Consider the following 21144-nt stretch of genomic DNA (forward strand, 5'->3'; position numbering starts at 1 on the left):
CGGAGGGAGGGGAAGGGTGAGGCCCCCACACTGCCCAGCACAGCCCCAGCACTGACAAACCAGCACAGCCCCGGCACTGCAGGAGCCCAAAGCAGGAGTGTGGCTCAGGAAGGAGCTCAGTGTGTGCCCGGCTGTGCCACGCTCACCTGGCTGTGCCACGCTCACCTGGCTGTGCCACGCTCACCTGGTAGGTCTCAATGGGCCGGTTCTCCATGTTCAAGTCCCACACCTTGACAGTGAGGTAGTCCCGGGTCATGATGTACCTTCCACTGTGGCTGAATTTGACATCAGAGATTGAGGAGATGATCTCAGAAAAAAATGACCGGTTACTTGGGTCTTCAGGCTCTTCAAAAACTGTGCAAGAGAGAACAAGCCCCAGCTGAGGCAGGAGCTCCCTGATCTCAGGCCAGGGACCTGCCACCCTGTCCTGGCACCACGTGAAGCTGTTCCCAGCACCCACATGTGTTTAGGTTTACCACCCTCTCACCAAGTCCTGGAGCTCCAGTATAATGGGGAAAACGTCTGAAGTGCCCATATAAATGACCTCAACAAAGCCAAAAAGGCACTGCCCACAGCAGGACCCAGAGCTGTGGGGGCCTTTCACCACCGGCAGAAACCTGGAGGCTTTTTCCATATAAAAAGCCATAGCAACAAGACAAGATAAAGCTCTGAGGCAGGCAGAAAGCAGCTGAGCCCAGGCCGTGTCCGTGCTGCTCACAGAGTCAGCCATGAGGCACTGCTCCCCCTGGGAGGGCTCTGGGTGCCTCTGGCCATGAGCGCTAGGGCTGTGGCCACCTGCTCTGCTGTGGGACACTGGACCCTGCTCGCTCCCTGCCCTGGCAGCAGCAGTCTCTGCTGGCACAGAGGGTCTCTCTGGGGTCCCAGCACAGAGGCAGGGCCATGCCAGGCTCCCAGCACACACAGAACATGAGGAGACGCCAGGAGTGGGGTCCCAGCACACAGCTGGTGCTCCCACTCCCTGAGTGGGACTGGGAACCAAAGCCAGTGGCCAGGCAGGCCAGGGGCTCAGGGCAGCTATTTTTGCTTTGGCCTGAAGGCTTTTGTGTGGCTTTGCTCCTGCTGCAGAAGCAGATCTGGGCTGCTGAGCTCATGGAAAGGATTTCTGAGCACTAATTCTCTCTTACACAACAAACCTACTTTCCCTGGCACCGAGCGGGCGCTGCCCTGCCCGCCCCAGCTCCTTGTGCCAGCTCCCTCCTGCCACAGCAGCCTCTCAGCTCTGAGCATGGGCAGCCTGAGCCCCGGCATGGCCCTGAGCCCTGGCACGGCCCTGAGCCACGGCACGGCCCTGAGCCCCGGCACGGCCCTGAGCCCTGGCACGGCCTGAGCCCCGACACGGCCCTGAACCCCGACACGGCCCTGAATCCTGACACGGCAGCCCTGAGCCCCGACACGGCCCTGAGCCCCGGCATGGCAGCCCTGAGCCCCGACACGGCCCTGAGCCCCGGCACGGCAGCCCTGAGCCCCGGCACAGCCCTGAGCCCCGACATGGCCCTGAGCCCTGGCACGGCCCTGAGCCCCGACACGGCCCTGAGCCCCGGCACGGCCCTGAGCCCTGGCACGGCCCTGAGCCCTGGCATGGCCCTCGGGTGAGGGTGGGCGGCCTTGGGGATCATGGTCTGGCACTCGGGGAGAAGGGAACGAGCCTTGAGCCCTGAGCCCTGCCATGGTGCCATAGGTGAGGGTGGACAGCCATGGGGATCACAGCCTGGCACTTGGGGAGAAGGGAAGGAGGCCGTGTGGCACAGCCAGGCCCAGGCGGGTCCCCTCCCTGTCCCCTCAGGCCCTGTGGCACAGCCAGGCCAGGCGGGTCCCCTCCCTGTCCCCTCAGGCCCCGTGGCACACTCACACTTGGCATGGCGGTCGCACAGCGCGGCCGTGCGCATGTCGCACAGGCGGATGGTGCCCTTGCTGCTGCTGTACACGAAGGTGTTGCAGTGGTGCGGGTGGAACTCGGCCGCCGTGATCACCTCCGTCAGCTCCTCCATGTTGGCTGGTTTGATGTCCACGATGTCTGGCAGGGCGAGTCAAGGAGCCCACGCAGCCCAGCCCAGGCTCCCGCTGCTGTCTCTGGGCCCTGTCCCCCATCATGTGCCAGCCGTGTGCTCTGGGCTGGCACCACCAGAACCGGGCAGAACCGCGGCACGGAGCGGGACCAGCCCGCGCCAGCAGGGTCCAGCGCGGCTGCTGCTGGGAACCCCAGCTCTGGTACCAGGGCTGAAAACCCTCTGTGGGGCATGAGACCTGCTCTGCCCACCCACCCCAGCCCTCAGGAAATGCCTTTTAGTCTAACACTGCGGCATGGTGAGTAGCCATACTGAAAAGAGCAATGGCAGCAAAGCCCAGAGCACAGCAAACAGCAGAAAACCCCTGGGTAAGTCCCTGAGGCCATGTGAACTCCCTGAGGTTTGACACACTTCTCACCCTCATCCTTCCACATAAGCAGGCACCACAGCCCTCCTCTCTGCAGCCGCTCAGAGCTCCCACAGCCACACGCCTGTGGCTGCTGAAATCCTCTCCATCTGCCTAAATCATGCCCCAGGGATTTCTCAGCAGGAAACACCACGTAAATACCACCAATGATTTGTGCCCTGTTTATTATTTCCAATGTGGCTGTTACAAGCGTGACTGTCACAACCTCATTTGTGGAGGTGACTGGCAGCCTGTCACCCGTTGAGGGATGTCACAGGGACTGCACCATCAGTGCTCCCATCTTCCCCAAGGCATCTGTCTCCTCCATCACCTGCAGAACCTCCCATGTGCCTGCCCCACCAGAGCCTGCAGGCAAATTCAGAAATGTGTCACCCACACATCTTCGGGTGACAGCAGCAGTGGTGGCAGTGCCAGCAGTGGTGGCAGTGCCAGCAGTGGTGGCAGTGCCAGCTGAGCCCTGTGCTGTGCAGGGAGTGGCTCCATGGGAGTGCTGGGTGCTCCTCTGGACACAGCCTGGCACAGATGAGAGGGCAGCACCTTGAGAATGGCACATGGACCTGGGGACATCAGGGACACAGCAGGCAGCTCTGTTTCACACTCCTGAGCTGCTGCCAGCTTTTCCAGAGGGTGAAGCTCCTGCAGCGAGGCACCACAGTCAGATATGGGGTTCAGCTGCTGCTCTGTCCCCATCCCCACAGGATGGGCACAGCCCAGCTGCTTCCCTTGGGGCTGCACCTCACTGGGACCCAGGGCTGTCCCCAGAGCCTCACACACCAAAGGATACTAAAACTTTGATTAGTGATTTCAAAGTTCCACAGGTTTATCCTCAGGTCATCTGCGGACATGTAGGTCTCGTAGTCGCTGTTGACGGAGATGGAGTTGATGTGGTAGGTGTGTGCGTTGGCAAACACCCTGCGGGGAGTGGCCTCCACCATCAGGTCCATGGGCCGCAGCACGGGCACCTGCGGGGCGAGGAGCAGAGCATCAGCACCAGGACAGGCTCCAGACCCACGGAGCCCCAGCCTGGGGGATCCCCTCACAGGGTCCCACAGAGCTCTGCCAGTGCTGCTGCACACCCACCCCTAACAGAAAAGCATAATGCTTTCCCAAGGACAAGAAGAACAAGCAGACACAAAATTCTGACACCTAAGCGCACATCTAATTCTGAAAGAGGATGGTTAGAGCACAGTGAAGCAGTGAGAGTCCTGTAAACCAGGCTCTGATCTTGCTGCACAACCATTCCAGCTTTGAAACAAAAAAACAACCCAAGAACCTCTTCTGCCTCATTTTGTCACTGTTAGCCAGGATCTGAGATTCCTGGAGCATTTCTGGCAGAAACACATTTCTTCAGAGAGCCAAATGATCACGTTTTTTCTTTAAAATTTTTTGCATTGTCTCACAGTAAAGTGATGGAAGTAAGAGATGAGAAGGGGCAGAGTATGGGACACACAGACAGGGACAGAAAGAAGGACAGGAACAGAACTGTGGGTGTTTGCCTTTAGATAAACCAGCATAACCCTGTGGGGAGTGGGGAGATGCAGAGCGCACCATGTGTGTGAGGAATGGGGTCAGTAATAACTTTGGATTCAGTGCTCTAAAGGCAATCCAATACACCAGGAACGTACCAGCCCAAGTTCCTGCTCGGCAGTGAGCTGTTTCCTCCAGCTACCCCATTACTTGTGTTATCTGTGTGCTGCCTGAAGAGATTTCCTTGGCTGCAGAGGTGGGGATGGGAGTGACACGGGAGCGCTGGTGCTGCCAGCTCAGAGCCTGAGCCTAATGTGACGAGCCTGGGCACTAATTGCACCTGACACGGCCAATGATGCTTCGTTTGCACTGACAGATCCTGCTCAGCCAGCTGGGGCTGGGGCTGGGACAGCCTCGCTGGGACCACAGGGACACTTTTTTTATGTCTGGTTCTTGGCCCATCACCAGGTAACACCCCACAAGAGGGACAAACCTGGTTATCCATCAGTGATTTGCTAAAGTAGGGATTTTTATCTGCTACAGTGGCAAGAATCTGCACTGAAATATGGAAAGCAACGTGCTCACATGCTGCAAGCTCCTGCTTAAGGGTATCAGCAATGAGGATTTAACCCCGAAAGCACTGAAGCTTTGAGGCAGGAGCAGGAATTTGCCAGGAGCAGAAGCTGAGCTTGTTCCCCAACAGCAGCACAGGGATCCTGCAGCACAGGGGACCCTGGCTCAGGACAGCCAAGGGGAGCAGCTGCCCAGACACCAACAAATGGGGCAATGTGACAGCCACTGGGACTGCTTCTTGTGGTTTTTTGAAGCAGGCACAAGCCAAGTCAGGCTCTGCCCAGCCCATCCAGATCAATCAGTAGTGCCACAACAATCCTGAACAGCAGGGACCTCTTTGTGCATCCATCCCTGTGCCAGCTCCAGAGCCCACCTCAGGGCAGGCTCTGGTGTCACACACCCATTATTAAATGGTAATCCAGTGTAACAAAGCGCATCAAGTACACAGAAAGACACTGTCAAAGAAAATAAACACTAATGAATTCAATTACTTTCTCTTTTCAGGAAGGGGGGCAATGCCAGACACTTTTCATTTACAACAAAGTCTTAATTTTGATTCCTACTTTTAGCTCTGTGGTTACCTGACAAGTGTGACAGAGCTGGCCACAGGCAGCTTACCCTGCCTGCTGATGGGCACCACTGTGCTCACCTTGACCAGCCAGGCTCTGAACTGGCACAGGGGGAGAGCATTTCCATCTACAGCAGGACACACTCTGTCCCCTCTGGTGACAGCTGAGCAGCGGCAGTGCCAGACCAGTGCCAGTCCAGCACAGTGGGCAACCACGAGCTCCACTCCCCAGCCCAGCCCCTGCTCCACACCAGCAGGGCCAGAGCTCAGCTGCTCCACAGGATTTGCCCAAGTGGGATTAGTCAAGCTGAAGCTCGGATTGACCCCAGCCTTGAGTGTCCAAGAAGGAAACTGTAATCCGGTCCCTGGCAAATCAGGGAGCAGAGCAAGTGCTCAGGGATAAATCCAGGGAGTTTTCAGCCTGCCCCAGCGGCTCAGCTCCTCCAGCAGCTGAGCTCCTCCAGGCATGCTCCCCAGCATTCAATTCCTACCTACATAAGTTACATTTTGTGACTGCCCAGTGCCACCTCAAACTCAGCATTCTGCATTAAATGAGCATCAAACACTATTTTCATGGCAGACTGACAACTTCATACTGCTCAGAATTTTGTCACATTTGACCTGCCCTGTGACATCAGAAGGGATCTTCCTACAGGAGGACACAGCTGCTGCCTCACTGCTCATCCTGATGGAGCTGCCGCTCCCAGCTCTTGTCCCTGCCTTGTCACTGAAACGTTCCACAGAATGTGTACAAGGAAAAGAGGCAGAAAGGCGGCAGCAGCACCCCAGAGCTCCTCCAAGGCATCTCCATCACAGCCACTTTGGGACTGCAGTCAGGGAATCAGATGCACTGGGGCACAGCACAGCCTCCCTGGGAAACTGCACAGGGGCCAAGAAATCGGAGTGCTTTGGCAAAATGGGAGACACACAGCAGGATTTATGATGGAATTTGCTGGAACAGAGAGAGTGAAGTGGCAGCTCTTAAGAGAGGGCTCTGTGACAGTCACAAGCACCAACAGGCACACAATGACCTGCCCACTGCAGCCTCCCACCAGCAGCACAGCAGTGTCACCCCAGACTGCCCTGCACTGTGAGGCACCACGGCAAACACATCCTCTCTTTGAAAAGGTTTAAGCTCTGGACATCAGCTGTGTTCATTATCTCCTACACACATCCCAAGAGCAGATGCAGTGGTATTTGGGAGCACACCGAGGCAGTTACACAAGGTCAAAGGGCTGCAGATATTACACTGGGGACAATTCAAATCAGCAGAGCTCTTCCAATGACAGTAAACACCTCCCTGCGCAGCCTGAGCAGAGTTAAATATTCCTTTTGCACTATGTGGGTTAGAAATCCCTCAGAGGATGATGCTCATCAAGTGCATTTAAACCATTAAACCAAATGGGTGAGAAATTATGGCAGCAAGGTGCATTTAAAACCCTTTTTCACTTGTCTGTGGTTGAAAATTAAACCATGGATGGATGTGGGTTTAATTTAAAGCACACCCATCACAGGACAATTACACGTCAGATTTACACCAAGCTGCAGAAAACGGTTACAGCTATGTAAATATCTGTCTGAGTAAAACTATCAAAACATTAGATCAGATGAGGCTGGTGGAAGATTCCTTAATCTTCTGTCCTCAGGGACCACAGGCACTGCACAGCAGAGACCAATAAGCAGCACACCGAGCATTTAAAACGTGTTTGACCTCCCAGTGCCCTGTGCCTCTGCAGGAGCAGGAAAGGCAGTGCCTGACCCCAGAGCAGAGGCAGACACCAAACAGCTGCAGCTCCAGGCACACAGCACCCAGCACCTCCAGGCACACAGCACTGAGCTGCTCCAGGCACACAGCACCCAGCACCTCCAGGCACACAGCACCGAGCACCTCCAGGCACACAGCACCGAGCACCTCCAGGCACACAGCACTGAGCTGCTCCAGGCACACAGCACCGAGCTGCTCCAGGCACACAGCACCCAGCACCTCCAGGCACAGAGCACCGAGCTGCTCCAGGCACACAGCACTGAGCTGCGCCAGGCACACAGCACTGAGCTGCTCCAGGCACACAGCACTGAGCTGCGCCAGGCACACAGCACTGAGCACCTCCAGGCACACAGCACTGAGCACCTCCAGGCACACAGCACTGAGCACCTCCAGGCACACAGCACCCAGCACCTCCAGGTACACAGCACCGAGGTGCTCCAGGCACACAGCACCGAGCTGCTCCAGGCACACAGCACCGAGCTGCTCCAGGCACACAGCACCCAGCACCTCCAGGCACACAGCACTGAGCTGCTCCAGGCACACAGCACTGAGCTGCAGCTCCAGGCACACAGCACTGAGCTGCTCCAGGCACACAGCACCCAGCACCTCCAGGCACACAGCACTGAGCTGCTCCAGGCACACAGCACCGAGCTGCTCCAGGCACACAGCACCGAGCTGCTCCAGGCACACAGCACCCAGCACCTCCAGGCATACAGCACTGAGCTGCTCCAGGCACACAGCACCCAGCACCTCCAGGCACACAGCACCCAGCAGCTCCAGGCACACAGCACCCAGCTGCTCCAGGCACACAGCACCCAGCTGCTCCAGGCACACAGCACCCAACTGCTCCAGGCACACAGCACCCAGCTGCTCCAGGCACACAGCACCCAACACCTCCAGGCACACAGCACCCAGCACCTCCAGCCACACAGCACCTCTCCAACAGGCTGTCAGGTATCAGTGTGTTAGGCTGGAAATGCTGCCTGAAACATAACAGCAGATACACATCTACATGAAGTAAATGCTCTCTTGCTCTGTAGAGAAAAACGCTGCCAGTCACCAGGAGCAGTCCTGATGACAGAGACAAGAATTAACTGCCCTGTTCGATGGCTTCATGCACAATGGAAGTGGGACCCACAAAGTGAGGCATGCACAATCATAGTAACAACTTCGTATGTATAAATATAAAACCCACAAGTACTCAAAATGCAAATTCGGACACGGTGTTAATAAATTACAAGTTGGTCTGGTCTGATTAATATAATGACCAGGAGGAAAACTCGTTTGGAAGGAGTACTCCTGCTCCTACAGCAGCAGCTACATTTGGGAATGCTCCAAGCTGGGAGAGCTCCTGCCCTGCCTCCTCCCTGCACACTGTGGCACTGGGTACCAGGCAAGGGACACAGCACAGAGCTGGCAGCACCTCTGCCCAGCACCACCACCAGCACAGCTCCCTCATCCACTGCTGTGCCCATGTGCCACTCTCAGCACCAGCCTTTGGTACAAGGAGCCCTTCAACACCAGCCACGGCAGGATGGCACTGCAGGTGCCACGGCACTCGGGTGACACCAGCAGCAAGTCTCACCCCGGACCCTGCAGGGAGCAGCTCCTCAGCCCCCAGGGTCGCCCACACTCACCCGCAGCACGGTGATCATGGAGGGGTCTCGGAGACGCCCGTCCTCATCCTTGAGGTTGTATCCCTCTGGTCTCTTGTCCCGCTCGCTGACCTTCCAGAGCTTCACAGTCTTATCTGGGGAAGGAGAGGAGAGCATCAAGGTGCTGCTCCCTGAGCCACCCACTGATGGATGTGCCAGGGCCACACGGGCTGGAAAAGCCTCCAGTGTCCCCCAGTGCTGGAAGTGCTGGGAGAGGTACCTGTGCCCCAGGGAGCTGCTGGTGCCCAGCCCTGCAGAGCAGCAGGCACGGGCAGGACACACCGGCCTGGACACTCCTCGGACATGGCCGGGTGTCTGGAGTTCACTCATGCTGACATCCCCATCCAGAACTGTGCAGAGCCCAGCTCTCACAGCACCAAAGGCACTTCCACCTCCCCAGCTCCTGTCTCCTCCCAGCATCCCACCCCACAGAGCCCCACAGAAAGAACACCAGGAGCATGGGGGTTATTCTCAATAATGGTGTTTTCTTCACTCCCTCCTGGCAGGGACTCCATCCATAGTTTATCATCACTTCCACCAGGTTTCATACAAAACCCCATCATCCATCTTCATTTTCTCTCTTACACAGCAACTCCAAAGCAGTGCCAATTAATTTTGTTCTTATTAACATGCTCAATTTGGGGGGTTCACTATTAAATATTAGTGTAACAGTAAGAACAAAAAGAAAGCATAACACAGGAGTATTTCCAAAGTAATTGTTTTGATAACCTGCCTGCATATGGAACACCACCCAAATGGAAGGGTAATATCCCTGTTAATCAAAAAACTATTTAAAAAATCAATTAACAGAACATTATGCTGTATAATTAATCTTCATTGCATTTCAATGATTCTCCCCCAAACGAGTTTAATAAGTCTTCGAATTTTATTACAATGATCAATAGAGTCAATTCTATAACACAAAGTAAGTTGGCTATGGAAGATAATTAGACCCCTCCTTTTCCCCTGAAGTAATTAAGTCACATTCATCTTAAGGTCCCATTCATCCCAAATAATATTCCTATATCCTCGTGATATTTATCGGAACATAACATGGAACTGCTGAGCCAAACACAACTGCAAACTAAAACAAAACACCTGCAGTTTTGTCTTAAAAAAATAAATTCCCAGGATCCTGAAAATAAAAAATATAATTTGTTGGCAGGGCAGAAGCCTCCCTCTCTTCTCAAAGGGAGGGGCTGCCATGGGATACACCTGGTGCACAGGGATTGAGCTTTGCCAGACCCATTCCCCCAGGACACCTGCAGGGAGGGTTTCTAACCAAGATTTCCCCAAAGGATCACCCCAGGCAAGACCCTGCCTGGTGGTGGGAGCCCAGCGAGCCTGGGCACGCACCGTTGGTGGAGAGCAGGAAATACGCCGCGTTCTGCTGCGGCAGCCATCGGATCTTATTGATCTTCTCCTCAATCTCCAGGCTCTTCAGGTAATCAAACTCCGGCTCGTGGCTCTGGAAGGTGCTGTAGACATTGTACTCTCCCCTGCGGTGGGGCTGGTTCTTGCTCTGCAGAGGGACAGGGAGCAGCTGAAGGTGTTGGCAGCTCTGGGCTGAGTGCCCGGGCACAGCCTCTGCTGGCACCACAGCTGCTGGTGTGCTCCGTGGGAATGGAGAGGAAACAGAGCCAGAATGGAGAGGGAATGGAGAGGGAATGGAGAGGGAATGGAGAGGGAATGGAGAGAATATGGAGAGGGAATGGAGAGAATATGGAGAGGGAATGGAGAGAATATGGAGAGGGAATGGAGAGGGAATGGAGCCGGAATGGAGAGGGAAATGTGGGGAAACAGAGTGGTAGTGAGAGGGATTGTAGCAGGAAGGGATCCCATCCATCTGTCTGTCCCTGGTGAATGGCTGGGACCCAGCGCCAGCTCTGCCAGGTGCTGAACCCAGCCACAGAAGAGCTGCTGGTGCAGGATGGGCAGCCTTGTTTTGGGTGGGTGGGTGAAGCCCCCCATGTCCCCTTGAGCAGGAGCTGAGTCAGTACATTCACAGTGATGTACTATAGGCTTAAGGTTCAAGAAAGGCAGTAGAATAACGAAATGAGAGGAAAAAGAGAAACAAAACAGTGCTGGAAAAGCTGATGAAGTATCTACACATATGATGGTTAAACACTGAGTTCTCTTCAGCATATATAGAAATAATTTTAAAGCTTTAACTTTGAGAACAATTTAAAACCATCGTCAGACCGTGACGTGTCTCATGCCCAGGTCTGATGCTTTCCTCCAGCACAGCTGAGGACAGGTCTCGCTGGCTCAGGCCAGAGCAGCTCACTGGGACAGCTTTGGGAATGCTGGGGACCATCCCAGGCAGCAGGAGCTGGCACAGCTCCCCCAGCCAGGCTGGCCAGGTGCCCGCCAGCGCAGGGCCATGCTGAGGGCCAGACACAAACTTCCCCAGCAGGCACAACCTCCAGCTTCCAAATGCTTATTTGCTAACACTTCCTGGGCAAAGTTTGGGAAAGGAAACAAATTGTTGCAACCATCTACACTGTCCAGAATTTGGGTAGTAGGAGGGGTGCTTGGGGTGGTGTCATGTCCAAGATGGGAGATGACACTTGTCACACACTCAGATGTGACCTGTCACACACTCAGGTGTGCTGCCTGATCCCTAGTACACCTGGAGCAGAGGAATGCAGGCAGTGCAATGTTTGGAAGGTGTTAGGCAGGAGGAAATCTGCCCCTGCTGATGTTAATAGCTGATTTTCAGCTCATAGTATGCCGGGAAAGCCCTGAGCTTAGGAGTGACACAGGCAGATTAGGGAACAGCAGGATGCTTCTCTTAAAAGGATGAAATGGGCATTTTGCATTCACTGGCACTTACCTCCTGCTCACGCTGAAATATTACAACCCGGCCCCCCTTGTCCCCTGTTGCCAGTAACTCTCCAGTGTGGTTGAACTCAACTGTGGAGATGATGTCAGCTGGTAAAGAGAAGACAAAGATAATTTAAGTAACTGCTTAAGGCTGAGTTCCACAGGCATCCAGAAAGCACCATGTACAGCTACACCCCCCGGTGCTCTGTGCCCTGTGGCATCTCCACAAATCCATTTTTTTATCATCTCTGACACTAAACGGGCTGGGCATTTTGGAACTGTGCTGTCATGAGCCCAGACCTGCCTGGTGCTCCTGCTCCCTGCCCTGGCCTGTGCCCCAGCACCAGCTCCAGTGGGAACCTGATTTCCAGGTACTGTGCCTGTTCTAAATGCAGCCTGAGGGTACTGTCAGCAGCAAGGGCACAGGCTGGGCAGCATGGCACAGCATGGCACAGCACGGCACAGCACACTCCTCTCATCCCTTGGGGAGCTGCCAGCACCACGGGGGTGATACAATCAGTTCCTGGGACCTGGGGAGGGCTTGGTGCCCCCAGCACCTCACCTCACCCTGGCTGATGGGACAGCTCAGGTGACCACACTTACATTGCAGCTTTGCAGAGGAAATGGGCAGGTACCATCACCCACCAAGGCAAATTAAAGTGATGCCTCTCCACCTTCTATCAGCTGAAAATCCACTGCACTCACCCCACTGCCCTTCCCCACATCCATCCAGGGCCCTGGGCTCAGTGGCAGGAGAAGCCAGGGGACACAGAGACCTGTAACTGCAAACGCTTTAATCTGCATTGTTTACCCTTGAGGCAACGCATGGGAGCTGCTAATGATTGGATTTATTTGGCCTATTTTTAGAAGAGTGTCAGAGGTTAATTCCACGGCAATTACTGCCCAACTGGTGCTCACCCAGTGCCTGGGGAGCCGCGCTCCTCAGCACGGAGCTGGGAACTGGAGAATGGCTCAGCCCTGGAGCCCGAGCACTGGGTGCAGGATGGATCCTGTGAGGAACAGCACAGCTGCCAGCTCTCTCCTGCCCCTTGCACTCCTGCCCTTCTCACCTGTGCAGCCCAGGGCAGGGGCAGCACAGGCTGCAGACACTGCCTGTGCTCACAGCCCATGGCACTCAGAGCCCTCCCAGCCCTGCTGTGGCTCCTCCTGCGTGTCAGCTCTGGTGTGTGACAGGAGAGAAACCCAGAAACACAACCTGAGCTGTCTCCTCTCGCTCCCCATGAGTTTTATCCCAGATACAGACTAGAAAGCTGCCTCAGCAAACGAGAAAAGATAAAATGCAGCAACTGACCCAAGCTCCTGGTGCAACTCGGAACACCACTGGGGTTCTGTGTTGTGATGTCAGGATGCCAGCCCAGACAGCACCCAGCAAACACAGCCCCTGCTGTGGCATCACCCAGACAAGGCCCCCCAGAGCCCCCTCCCACAGCTCCCCCAGAACAGCTCCTCTGTGTCCCAGACAGCATCCCTGAGCCAGGGCTCCAGGCAGAGCAGAGAGTCAGAACAGAACACTGCCAACCTGTGCTGGCAGTGTGGAACTCACCAAAGCACTGCTCACCAAAGCACTGCTCACCAAAGCACTGCTCACCAAAGCACTGCTCACCAAAACACTGCTCACCAAAACACTGCTGCTTCCACACACACCAGCACACACCAGCACACACTAGAACACACCAACACACACCAGAATACACCAGTGCACACCAGAACACACCAACACACACCAACACACACCAGCACACACCAGTGCACACCACACACACCAGAACACACCAGAACACACCAGCACACACCACACACACCAGAACACACCAGCACACACCAACACACATCAGCACACACCAACACACACCACACACACCAGCACACACCACTGCCCACAGGCAAACAGGGCTGCACTGGCTGGCACTGGGCTAGAGAGCCCCAAGACAAAACGCTTCATTCCCTCACATGCCCTGTGGCTATCGTGGCCAGAACACACCAGGAAGGGTTTCACCCCACTGCCAGCACTCAGGAAGGCTCAGGAGTGCTGCTCACACAGGTGGGGAGGTCTGCAGCCGGGCGTGGGCAGCACCTGGCAAAGATCTCAGTCTTTGGGAGTTAAAGTTGTGGAATGGATTCTGAACTTCTTCAGATCACCTGCTCTTCTCTCTTGTTTGGACCTGAACTATTGGTTAAATATAATTCCCATTTAGCAAGGTTGCACAAGCCCCACGTGCAGCAAATTCCTCCCAAAGGGCAGAAATTTTTTAAACAGGCATTTTTAACACCTGTTAGAGGCTGGGGAGGACACTGGGACAGGGCAAATTCCATCTGCGCTGCTGGAACCAATCCACCTCCCTACAGCCTGTGACAGCCCTGCAGAACCAGAGCCTAACTGCAATTCCATGGAATGGCTGTTGGGGCTAACACACATGAGAACAAACACATCCCTGGGAAGCCAACCCACAGCAGCCTCCTGTTCCCACAGGTAACTGCAGCCACAGCTGCTGACAGGAGCCAGAGCAAAGTCAGACACCTTCCAGCAGTGAAATTCTGTGTTTTGCACCAAGCCTGGCTCAGCAGCTCCAGCTCAAGCCTGGCTCACACAGAGGTTCTCATTCCTGCAGCATGTGCCCCCACGCTGGAGAGCATCCCTGCAATGCCAGGGCTGAGGCTGGTGTCACTGAGATGTCACCTGGACGCTGGGAACAGGCTGGGAACTGCTGCTCCAGCAGCCAGGGGACTCTGGCTATGGCTGGGCAGTGCTAACATACACCTCAGAATGGGACACACTGCTTCCTTCTAAAATTACTCAGTTGAAATATACTGTTTTGCTCTATTTAATCCTCTCCATTACCAGCTGCCGATTTTAGGTCGCTCCCTTTTCAATGAATTAAAAATAACTTTGTGTGCTGCAGTGAGGCATTTTTCAGACATGATCTAATGCATCAGCCTGGGAGCAGGGCCGTGGGCTGAGACACCAGGGCACCTTTGTGCCACCCCAGCCCATTCACACTGCACCCACAGGGAAGGGGGTCTCAGGTCCTCAGACCCTCCCAGACCTGCTGTTTACTCATGCCCATCATCAGGATCAGGCAAGGACACCAACAGAGCCTGGCTAGCAGCACCTTTCATATGTTAAATATTAAAAAACCTCTTCTGAGTAGAAGTGTCTCCCAAGCCCAAATCCAGCAGGGCTGACAGGAGCATCATTTCGCAGTGCCCACGGTCTGGGCTCTGGCTCTGGGCAGTAACAGCAGCCTGGCACAGAGGAACACCCAGAGGGGCAGTCCCAGGGAGGAAACAGCTCAGGAGCACAGAGTGGCACAGCTCCATCCCAAAGGTGTCTCTGAGCAAACCAGAGTCAGCCCCACCTGCACCCAGAGGCAGCAGGTACCAGTGAGGGTGCTCATGGACTCGTCCTGAGGTGATCAGTAATTCATCCCCATTTCTCCCAAGGGTCCTTCAGCAGTTTTGTGACAACAGAAAGGAAAAAACCTTGCTTCTTTTTTGCTTTTTCATTTCCTTCATCACCTCCTACACACTCAGTGCCCCAATGCGGGAATTTAAAGCAAACAGTTTCCATGGAGACCCAGCCCGCCGTCCTCCCTCCCCGCCCATCCTCCCTTCCCTCGGCATCTCTGCGCCTTCACGCTCTCGTGCTAAAAATATCCAGGATGGGATTTGATTTCCGCCGTAGCGATACAGTTTTATCAGAAAAATGGGAAACTACAACACACCCCCCTCCCCCTCTCCCAGCGTGGAGGAAGGCATGCTCCCTGCCAGGAGCAGGGAATGAATCTGGTATTAAAAGGAAAGAAGATAAACTAGGGATGCTGCAGGCAGTGCTGAGAGCTGGATCCCTGATCTGCAGCCTGAGCTGCCCACACGGCCACCCCTCTCCTCCTGCCACCAGGGCAGGTCTGGGTGTCTCATCCCCACTCCTGGAGCCCCCAGGCACATCATCCCTGCTCCTGGAGCCCCCAGGCACATCATCCCTGCTCCTGTAGCTCCAGGCACATCATCCTCACTCCTGTAGCTCCAGGCACATCATCCCTGCTCCTGGAGCATCCCAGCACATCATCCTCACTCCTGTAGCTCCAGGCACATCATCCCTGCTTCTGGAGCATCCCAGCACATCATCCTCACTCCTGGAGCCTCCAGGCACATCATCCCTGCTCCTGGAGCCCCCAGGCACATCATCCCTGCTCCTGTAGCTCCAGGCACATCATCCCCACTCCTGGAGCTCTCAGGCACATCATCCTCACTCCTGGAGCTCCAGGCACATCATCCTCACTCCTGGAGCTCCCAGGCACATCATCCCTGCTCCTGGAGCCTCCAGGCACATCATCCTCACCCCTGGAGCCTCCAGGCACATCATCCCTGCTCCTGGAGCCTCTAGGCACATCATCCCTGCTTCTGGAGCTCCAGGCACATCATCCTCACTCCTGGAGCTCCAGGCACATCATCCTCACTCCTGGAGCTCCCAGGCACATCATCCCTGCTCCTGGAGCCTCCAGGCACATCATCCTCACCCCTGGAGCCTCCAGGCACATCATCCTCACCCCTGGAGCCTCCAGGCACATCATCCCTGCTCCTGGAGCCTCTAGGAACATCATCCTCACTCCTGGAGCATCCCAAGATCTTGTCCTTGCTCCCAGAGCATGCCTTCTCTCATGCACATCATCCCTGCTCCTGGCACATCCCATCTGCTCCAGCTGCAGCTGCAGCTCCATGCAGGAGGGCCCTGGTCCCTGCTGTCCTGGTGGGGAGGTCACAGGACACCACACGTGTCCCACACAGGACACCACACGCGTGCCAACGCCTGTGCCAGGAGCACAGGTCACTCCTGATGGACACAGGGTGACCCCAGCCCTGCCCGTGAGCCCAGGCCACTGCATGGTGGCAGGGACAGCCCTGGCTCACCCCCTGGGCACAGCGTGCCCCCAGCCCTGCCAGGGGCTCTGCTGCTGTCCCAGGGAAAATGCCTCCTTTGGGACCACACACCATCATGGAATCATTTGGGCTGGAAACCCTCTAAAATTGAATCCAACCATTCCCCAGCATTGTCCAGGTCACCACTAACCCCAGTCCCCAAGTGCCACACCAATAGTTCTGTTAAATCCCTCTGGGGATGGTGACTCCCTCACTGCAGCCTGTGCCAGGGCTGCTCAGCCCTTTCAGGGAAGGAATTGTTCCCAATGTCCACCTGAGGCTCCCCTGGCCCAGCCTGAGGCCGTTCCTGGGACACAGCTCTGGACCCTGCTCTCCTCACTGAGCCCATAAATCACTCGTGGACAGCACCACACACAAAGCCTCCAACTGCAGATGATAGTAAATTGGGAAGCACCATAAATAACAGCGAACCAGGCTGCCAAAGGAAGGATTTAGATCATTCAAATCCCAGGCTGAGTTACCAAGCCGAGTTTAATACTGATCAGTGTGGGATAATAACTCACCACAGCCATGTCCCTCACCCCCCATCAGAGCCCTCCGGAGGGGGAAGGCTGCAGGTTTGCCAGGCAGACAGAGATGTGCCCTGGGTGGGAGCACAGCAAACCACGGCACAGTGGGCACTCCCTGGCTGCTGCTTGCCCGGGAGGGAGAAGGCAAGTGGGACATGAGGGGGTTTTGAGAACAAAACCTACATCTGAAACCGCTCCAGTGGATGAAGAAAGCACAAAAGAGGTAATGAAAAATTAAGAGGCTGATGGAGGGAATGTGTGCAAATGGGAGAGACAGAGCACAAGTCCAGTCAGAGATCCCCTGTGCAGGTCTCAGTGCATCCCACCACACACGGCAGACGGACCCTGAGCTCAGAACGGGGTTTGAGAAGGACACAAACTTTAGAATTACAATTGAACACTGCAGCACAACCTCAGCCTCTCAGGGAGGAGTCCCAGGTCTGACCTCAGTGACGGTGTGGGGAGCCTGGGCCATCAATCCTGCCCCAAACTGTGTGGTCCACGGCAGGGGGGAGTGAGGTGGGAGGGCAGAGGACAGCAGAGGTTAAACTGCAATCTAATGGCATGCAAAATCACAAGATTGATCAGCATTGATTATCCCCTGCTGAGATGAATGATAGCCTGAGGAACAGAAATCAATTCCACTGCATTAAGCCCAGTAAGGATCTAGAGCATCAGCAAAATGCCCTGGAACACCATGGCTTGCTGACACCATGAAGGCGAGCACAGCAAACCTTGGCATGGCATGGCACGGCACGGCACGGCACAGCTCAGCACGGCGTGGCACGGCTCCTTGTCACCAGGACTGGATGCTGCAGAGCCAGCAGCAGCTGCTCCTCTTCCCCAAAATGGAATAACTCTCCTAGATTGAAGAGCTAAAAATACTGGCACATTCCAAATTTCTCTGCCCTTGTTACTGCAAAGAGTGATTTCGTGCCACCCAGCCTAGAGGAAAGAAGCTCCCATCTGGCAGCAGCCCCCATGTCCCCCACCAGAGCACCCATCTCAGAGTGCCAGCGTGCAAGAACGTGAATTCACATCACTCCACCATCCCAGCCAGGTGTCATTTACTGAACTCCTGGAAAGGAGAGGTCAGGAGGATTTAACACCATGGAAAGGTTCAGCACAGAGACTCTCACAGAGCAGAGGCTCTCACAGTCCCAGGTGCCCAGGGCAAGCACACGAGAGGAGTGGGCAAGGGCAGAGCCCGAGGGACCAGCAGAGACCGTGCAGCCTCGGGGTGCGAAGGGCTGGGTCATCAACGGGAGCAGAACAACAACACAGAAAAGGGAGTGAAGGGAGCTTTCAGGGAGAACACAACCTATGGCACCCATGGCCATGCCTCCCCCAGCTGGGCTGAGCTGAGCTGAGATGGGCTGAGCTGGGCTGGGCTGGGCTGGGCTGGGCTGAGCTGGGCTGAGCTGGGCTGGGCTGAGCTGGGCTGAGCTGGGCTGGGCTGGGCTAGGCTAGGCTGGGCTGAGCTGAGCTGGGCCGGGCTGGGCTGAGCTGGGCTGTGGGGCAGGCTCCCACTGCCAGAGCATTCCAGGCAGCTCATCCAAGCGCTCTGTCCCTTGGCTCGCTGCAGGATTTACGCTGCCATCCCTGTGCCAAGAGGCTTTAGCAGCACAGCAGACACAGCCGCCTCAAAATGGCTGATTTGGGCTTAGGAATAGTAATGGAAAACCCAAGTCCATCTGCAAAATATACCCTTAAAAATGAGATTTTGTAAAAAGCAGCTGAGCATTGATCAAGTCCTCCACCCTTTCCACACTAAAATCTTTACAAACTTCAGTGATTTCTGCCACAGAACGGTATGGGCACTTCTCATACATGGGCATAAAGGCATGAGCAACCCAAAAAATGGCCTGGGTCCAAAATACCTTCTGAAAACCTGTAATTTCCAGGCACATCACTGGTTGCTGAAAAACCTGAACATCTGACACAGGAAGCAGGAACTCACAGATGGCAACAGTGCTGAGCTCTTTGTATTTACAAGATCTTTATCTGCAGCAGGAGCACAAAAGCTGCTTTTCTCAGAAGGCTGCACTGTGGTGAGCGCTGCACACCAGCTCTGACCCTCAGCACAGACCTGAGTGCTGGGGATGTTGCCTTGCAAACCCAGGAGCCCCTCAATGACACCCCACGCTGGACTGCTCCTGCAGAGGAAGGGTCGGTGCAGACACGGGCGTGGATCCTTTCCAGCACACTTCATGTGCCATGCAGTCTGTCTTTCTGGTCATCTTGCTGCAGCCATCTGTTAGCTGATCAGCAAAAACTATTGACTGTTAAAAAATTTTAATTAGAAGTACCCAAATGTCAGCTAAGTGAGTAAAATTCAGAAGCAGCAAGCTTTGCTCTCACGTAGAGCAGCTATTTTCAGCTTACAACCCAATTTTGTTGCCATCTTGCTCTGATGTCATTCTCTGTCACATTATTCCAGTTTGGTGCCCCTGGAACAAACCCCTCAGCCGAACAGGAGAGGCACAAGGTGCACCTGCTGTGACAGGAGCCTCTCACAGGAACTGGCACCGAGCTCCACAAAGGATCACGGAACACGCTGCACACGTGGAGACCCAAGGGATGGATGCCCACGGGCAGACCTGGGCACAGGGGACTGAATGAGCTGCCAGGGAGGCACCGAGACAGAAACACAGCTGGGTCTGGAACAGAAATGGGTCAGCAGTGAGACACCAGGATCCTGACACACGGTGGGGAACAGGGGCAGGCAAACGGGGAATGTGGCTGATGGAATATGAACACCTTTTGTATGGCAAAACTGACCCTTCTCTGCCAGGATCTCCCTCTCCACAGCAAGCACCCACAGAAGCCGTGCCCATCAGAGTGGGGGCATTTGAAAAAATGTTCTTAACGCTCCAATTCCAGCTCTGCAGGAAAGCAAACACACCAACGCTGTGCAGACAGTCCCTGGCATTTGTTGCACGGTTTTGGATTTAATCAGCTAAAGATGGCTTAATCCAACATCTGGGGCTGTGCTGAGTACAGACACGGCAGCACAATGGGGCTGGGCAGGCAGTGCCACCCAGAGCCCTGGGCTGTGCCACCCCCTCCTCAGCACCTGTCTGGGCATACAGGAAATGTCAAACTGACATCAGCCACCACCGTGCTCTGCCAGCAGCATTTCCCCTCCTCTGCCCCAGCCAAGCCCACTGCCCACAGACCCCTTCTCTGGGGGTGCCATGGCCTATCAGCCACTCCTGTTAGCCACACTCTTACACCCCACTGCCCTCCTGGTGCCGTCAGAGCTGGTGCCACTGTCCCCATTCCCAGAGTGACAAAGGCACGGTGACACCCCTGGCAGGTGGCCACTCCTCAGTGCCACTGCCTGCCGTGGCCCCACCGCTCCTTGCTGGGGCACAAACCCTTCACAAGGCTGACCCAGAGCCCCTGCATGGGGCCAGACCACAGCACAGGCTGTATCTGCTCCCTCTAAAACTCATCACAAACTGTATTTTCCTGTATTTTCTGCCTACTTTAACATTTCCTCCCATGGAATCCGGATGTCTGTGCCATCATTTTCAATCTGCTCCTGGAAGAGCTTGTCTCAAGACATTTTCCTTGCAGTATTTTAATTAAACTTTCTTTCTTTCAATTTGGTTGGGTTCATTAAGTGACGTCCTGAGCCGCTGAAATGAATTGCTTACAAGTGATTTGTGCAGCAGCTTGAAGCAGCAGATTGCAGCTATAAATGAGCCTGTCTTTGAACTTTATGGGGTTTGCCACTTGGGGTGCAGAAAGCACCCAAATCCCTGGGGAAGGCCCGAGGTCTGTGCAGGCAAGGCAGCATTCCTGCCTCCTGCTGGTAAGTTGCAGACAGGGAAAACCACTTGTTTATAAACTGCAAGTGTAAATAACAAATATTTTTTCTTGAAAAATAACAAATTTTGTATATACATCTATCTTTAATGGAAACAAACCCCTTGTTGTTACAGGGAATAAATTCCTGGATGTTAGAGGCTTCCAGATGGAAGCATGGACATTCACTAGATCCAGTGAAAACGCCCTTCCACTCAGAGGGGATCTAATTAAGTTGATTCTCACAGAGAATTAAAAGTCTTTGCTGGAAGCTCTTTTCTGGTGTCAGGGCTGTGACACCAGAACATGGTGCTTCCCCAGGCAGGATCAGTGGGAAATATTTTTGACAAAGCTGTTGGGCTGAGATGATCTTGGCTGCTGGGTGCAGCAGGAAAAGGGTCAGTGAGGTGTCTGCAGCAGCATGGTCACCACAACTCTACAAACCCCAACAACTTCCACTGAAAAGCTGCAGTGATAAACTTCTAAAAGTGAGGTGAGAGCTGGTACTTCATCTCTTTTCCTTCTCATTATCAGGGAAAAACAAGTAACTGGATG

General features: G+C 54.8%; 1 protein-coding gene across 3 annotated transcripts in view; it reads right to left on the minus strand.

The window, feature by feature from the left end:
• PPP2R2B (protein phosphatase 2 regulatory subunit Bbeta) overlaps positions 1-21144 on the minus strand; it is a 57769-nt gene that overhangs the window by 905 nt on the left and 35720 nt on the right. For all 3 annotated transcript variants that reach the window (XM_033072950.1, XM_033072951.1, XM_033072952.1), the window contains 6 exons: positions 11319-11416; positions 9839-10004; positions 8465-8577; positions 3239-3416; positions 1871-2035; positions 185-354 (listed from right to left, as the gene is read on the minus strand). In XM_033072950.1, the coding sequence (XP_032928841.1) occupies positions 185-354; positions 1871-2035; positions 3239-3416; positions 8465-8577; positions 9839-10004; positions 11319-11416 (890 nt within the window). The remainder of the gene's footprint in view (positions 1-184; positions 355-1870; positions 2036-3238; positions 3417-8464; positions 8578-9838; positions 10005-11318; positions 11417-21144) is intronic.

This window comes from Catharus ustulatus, chromosome 15, assembly GCF_009819885.2.
Source record: "Catharus ustulatus isolate bCatUst1 chromosome 15, bCatUst1.pri.v2, whole genome shotgun sequence".
Classification (NCBI taxonomy): Eukaryota; Metazoa; Chordata; class Aves; order Passeriformes; family Turdidae; genus Catharus; species Catharus ustulatus.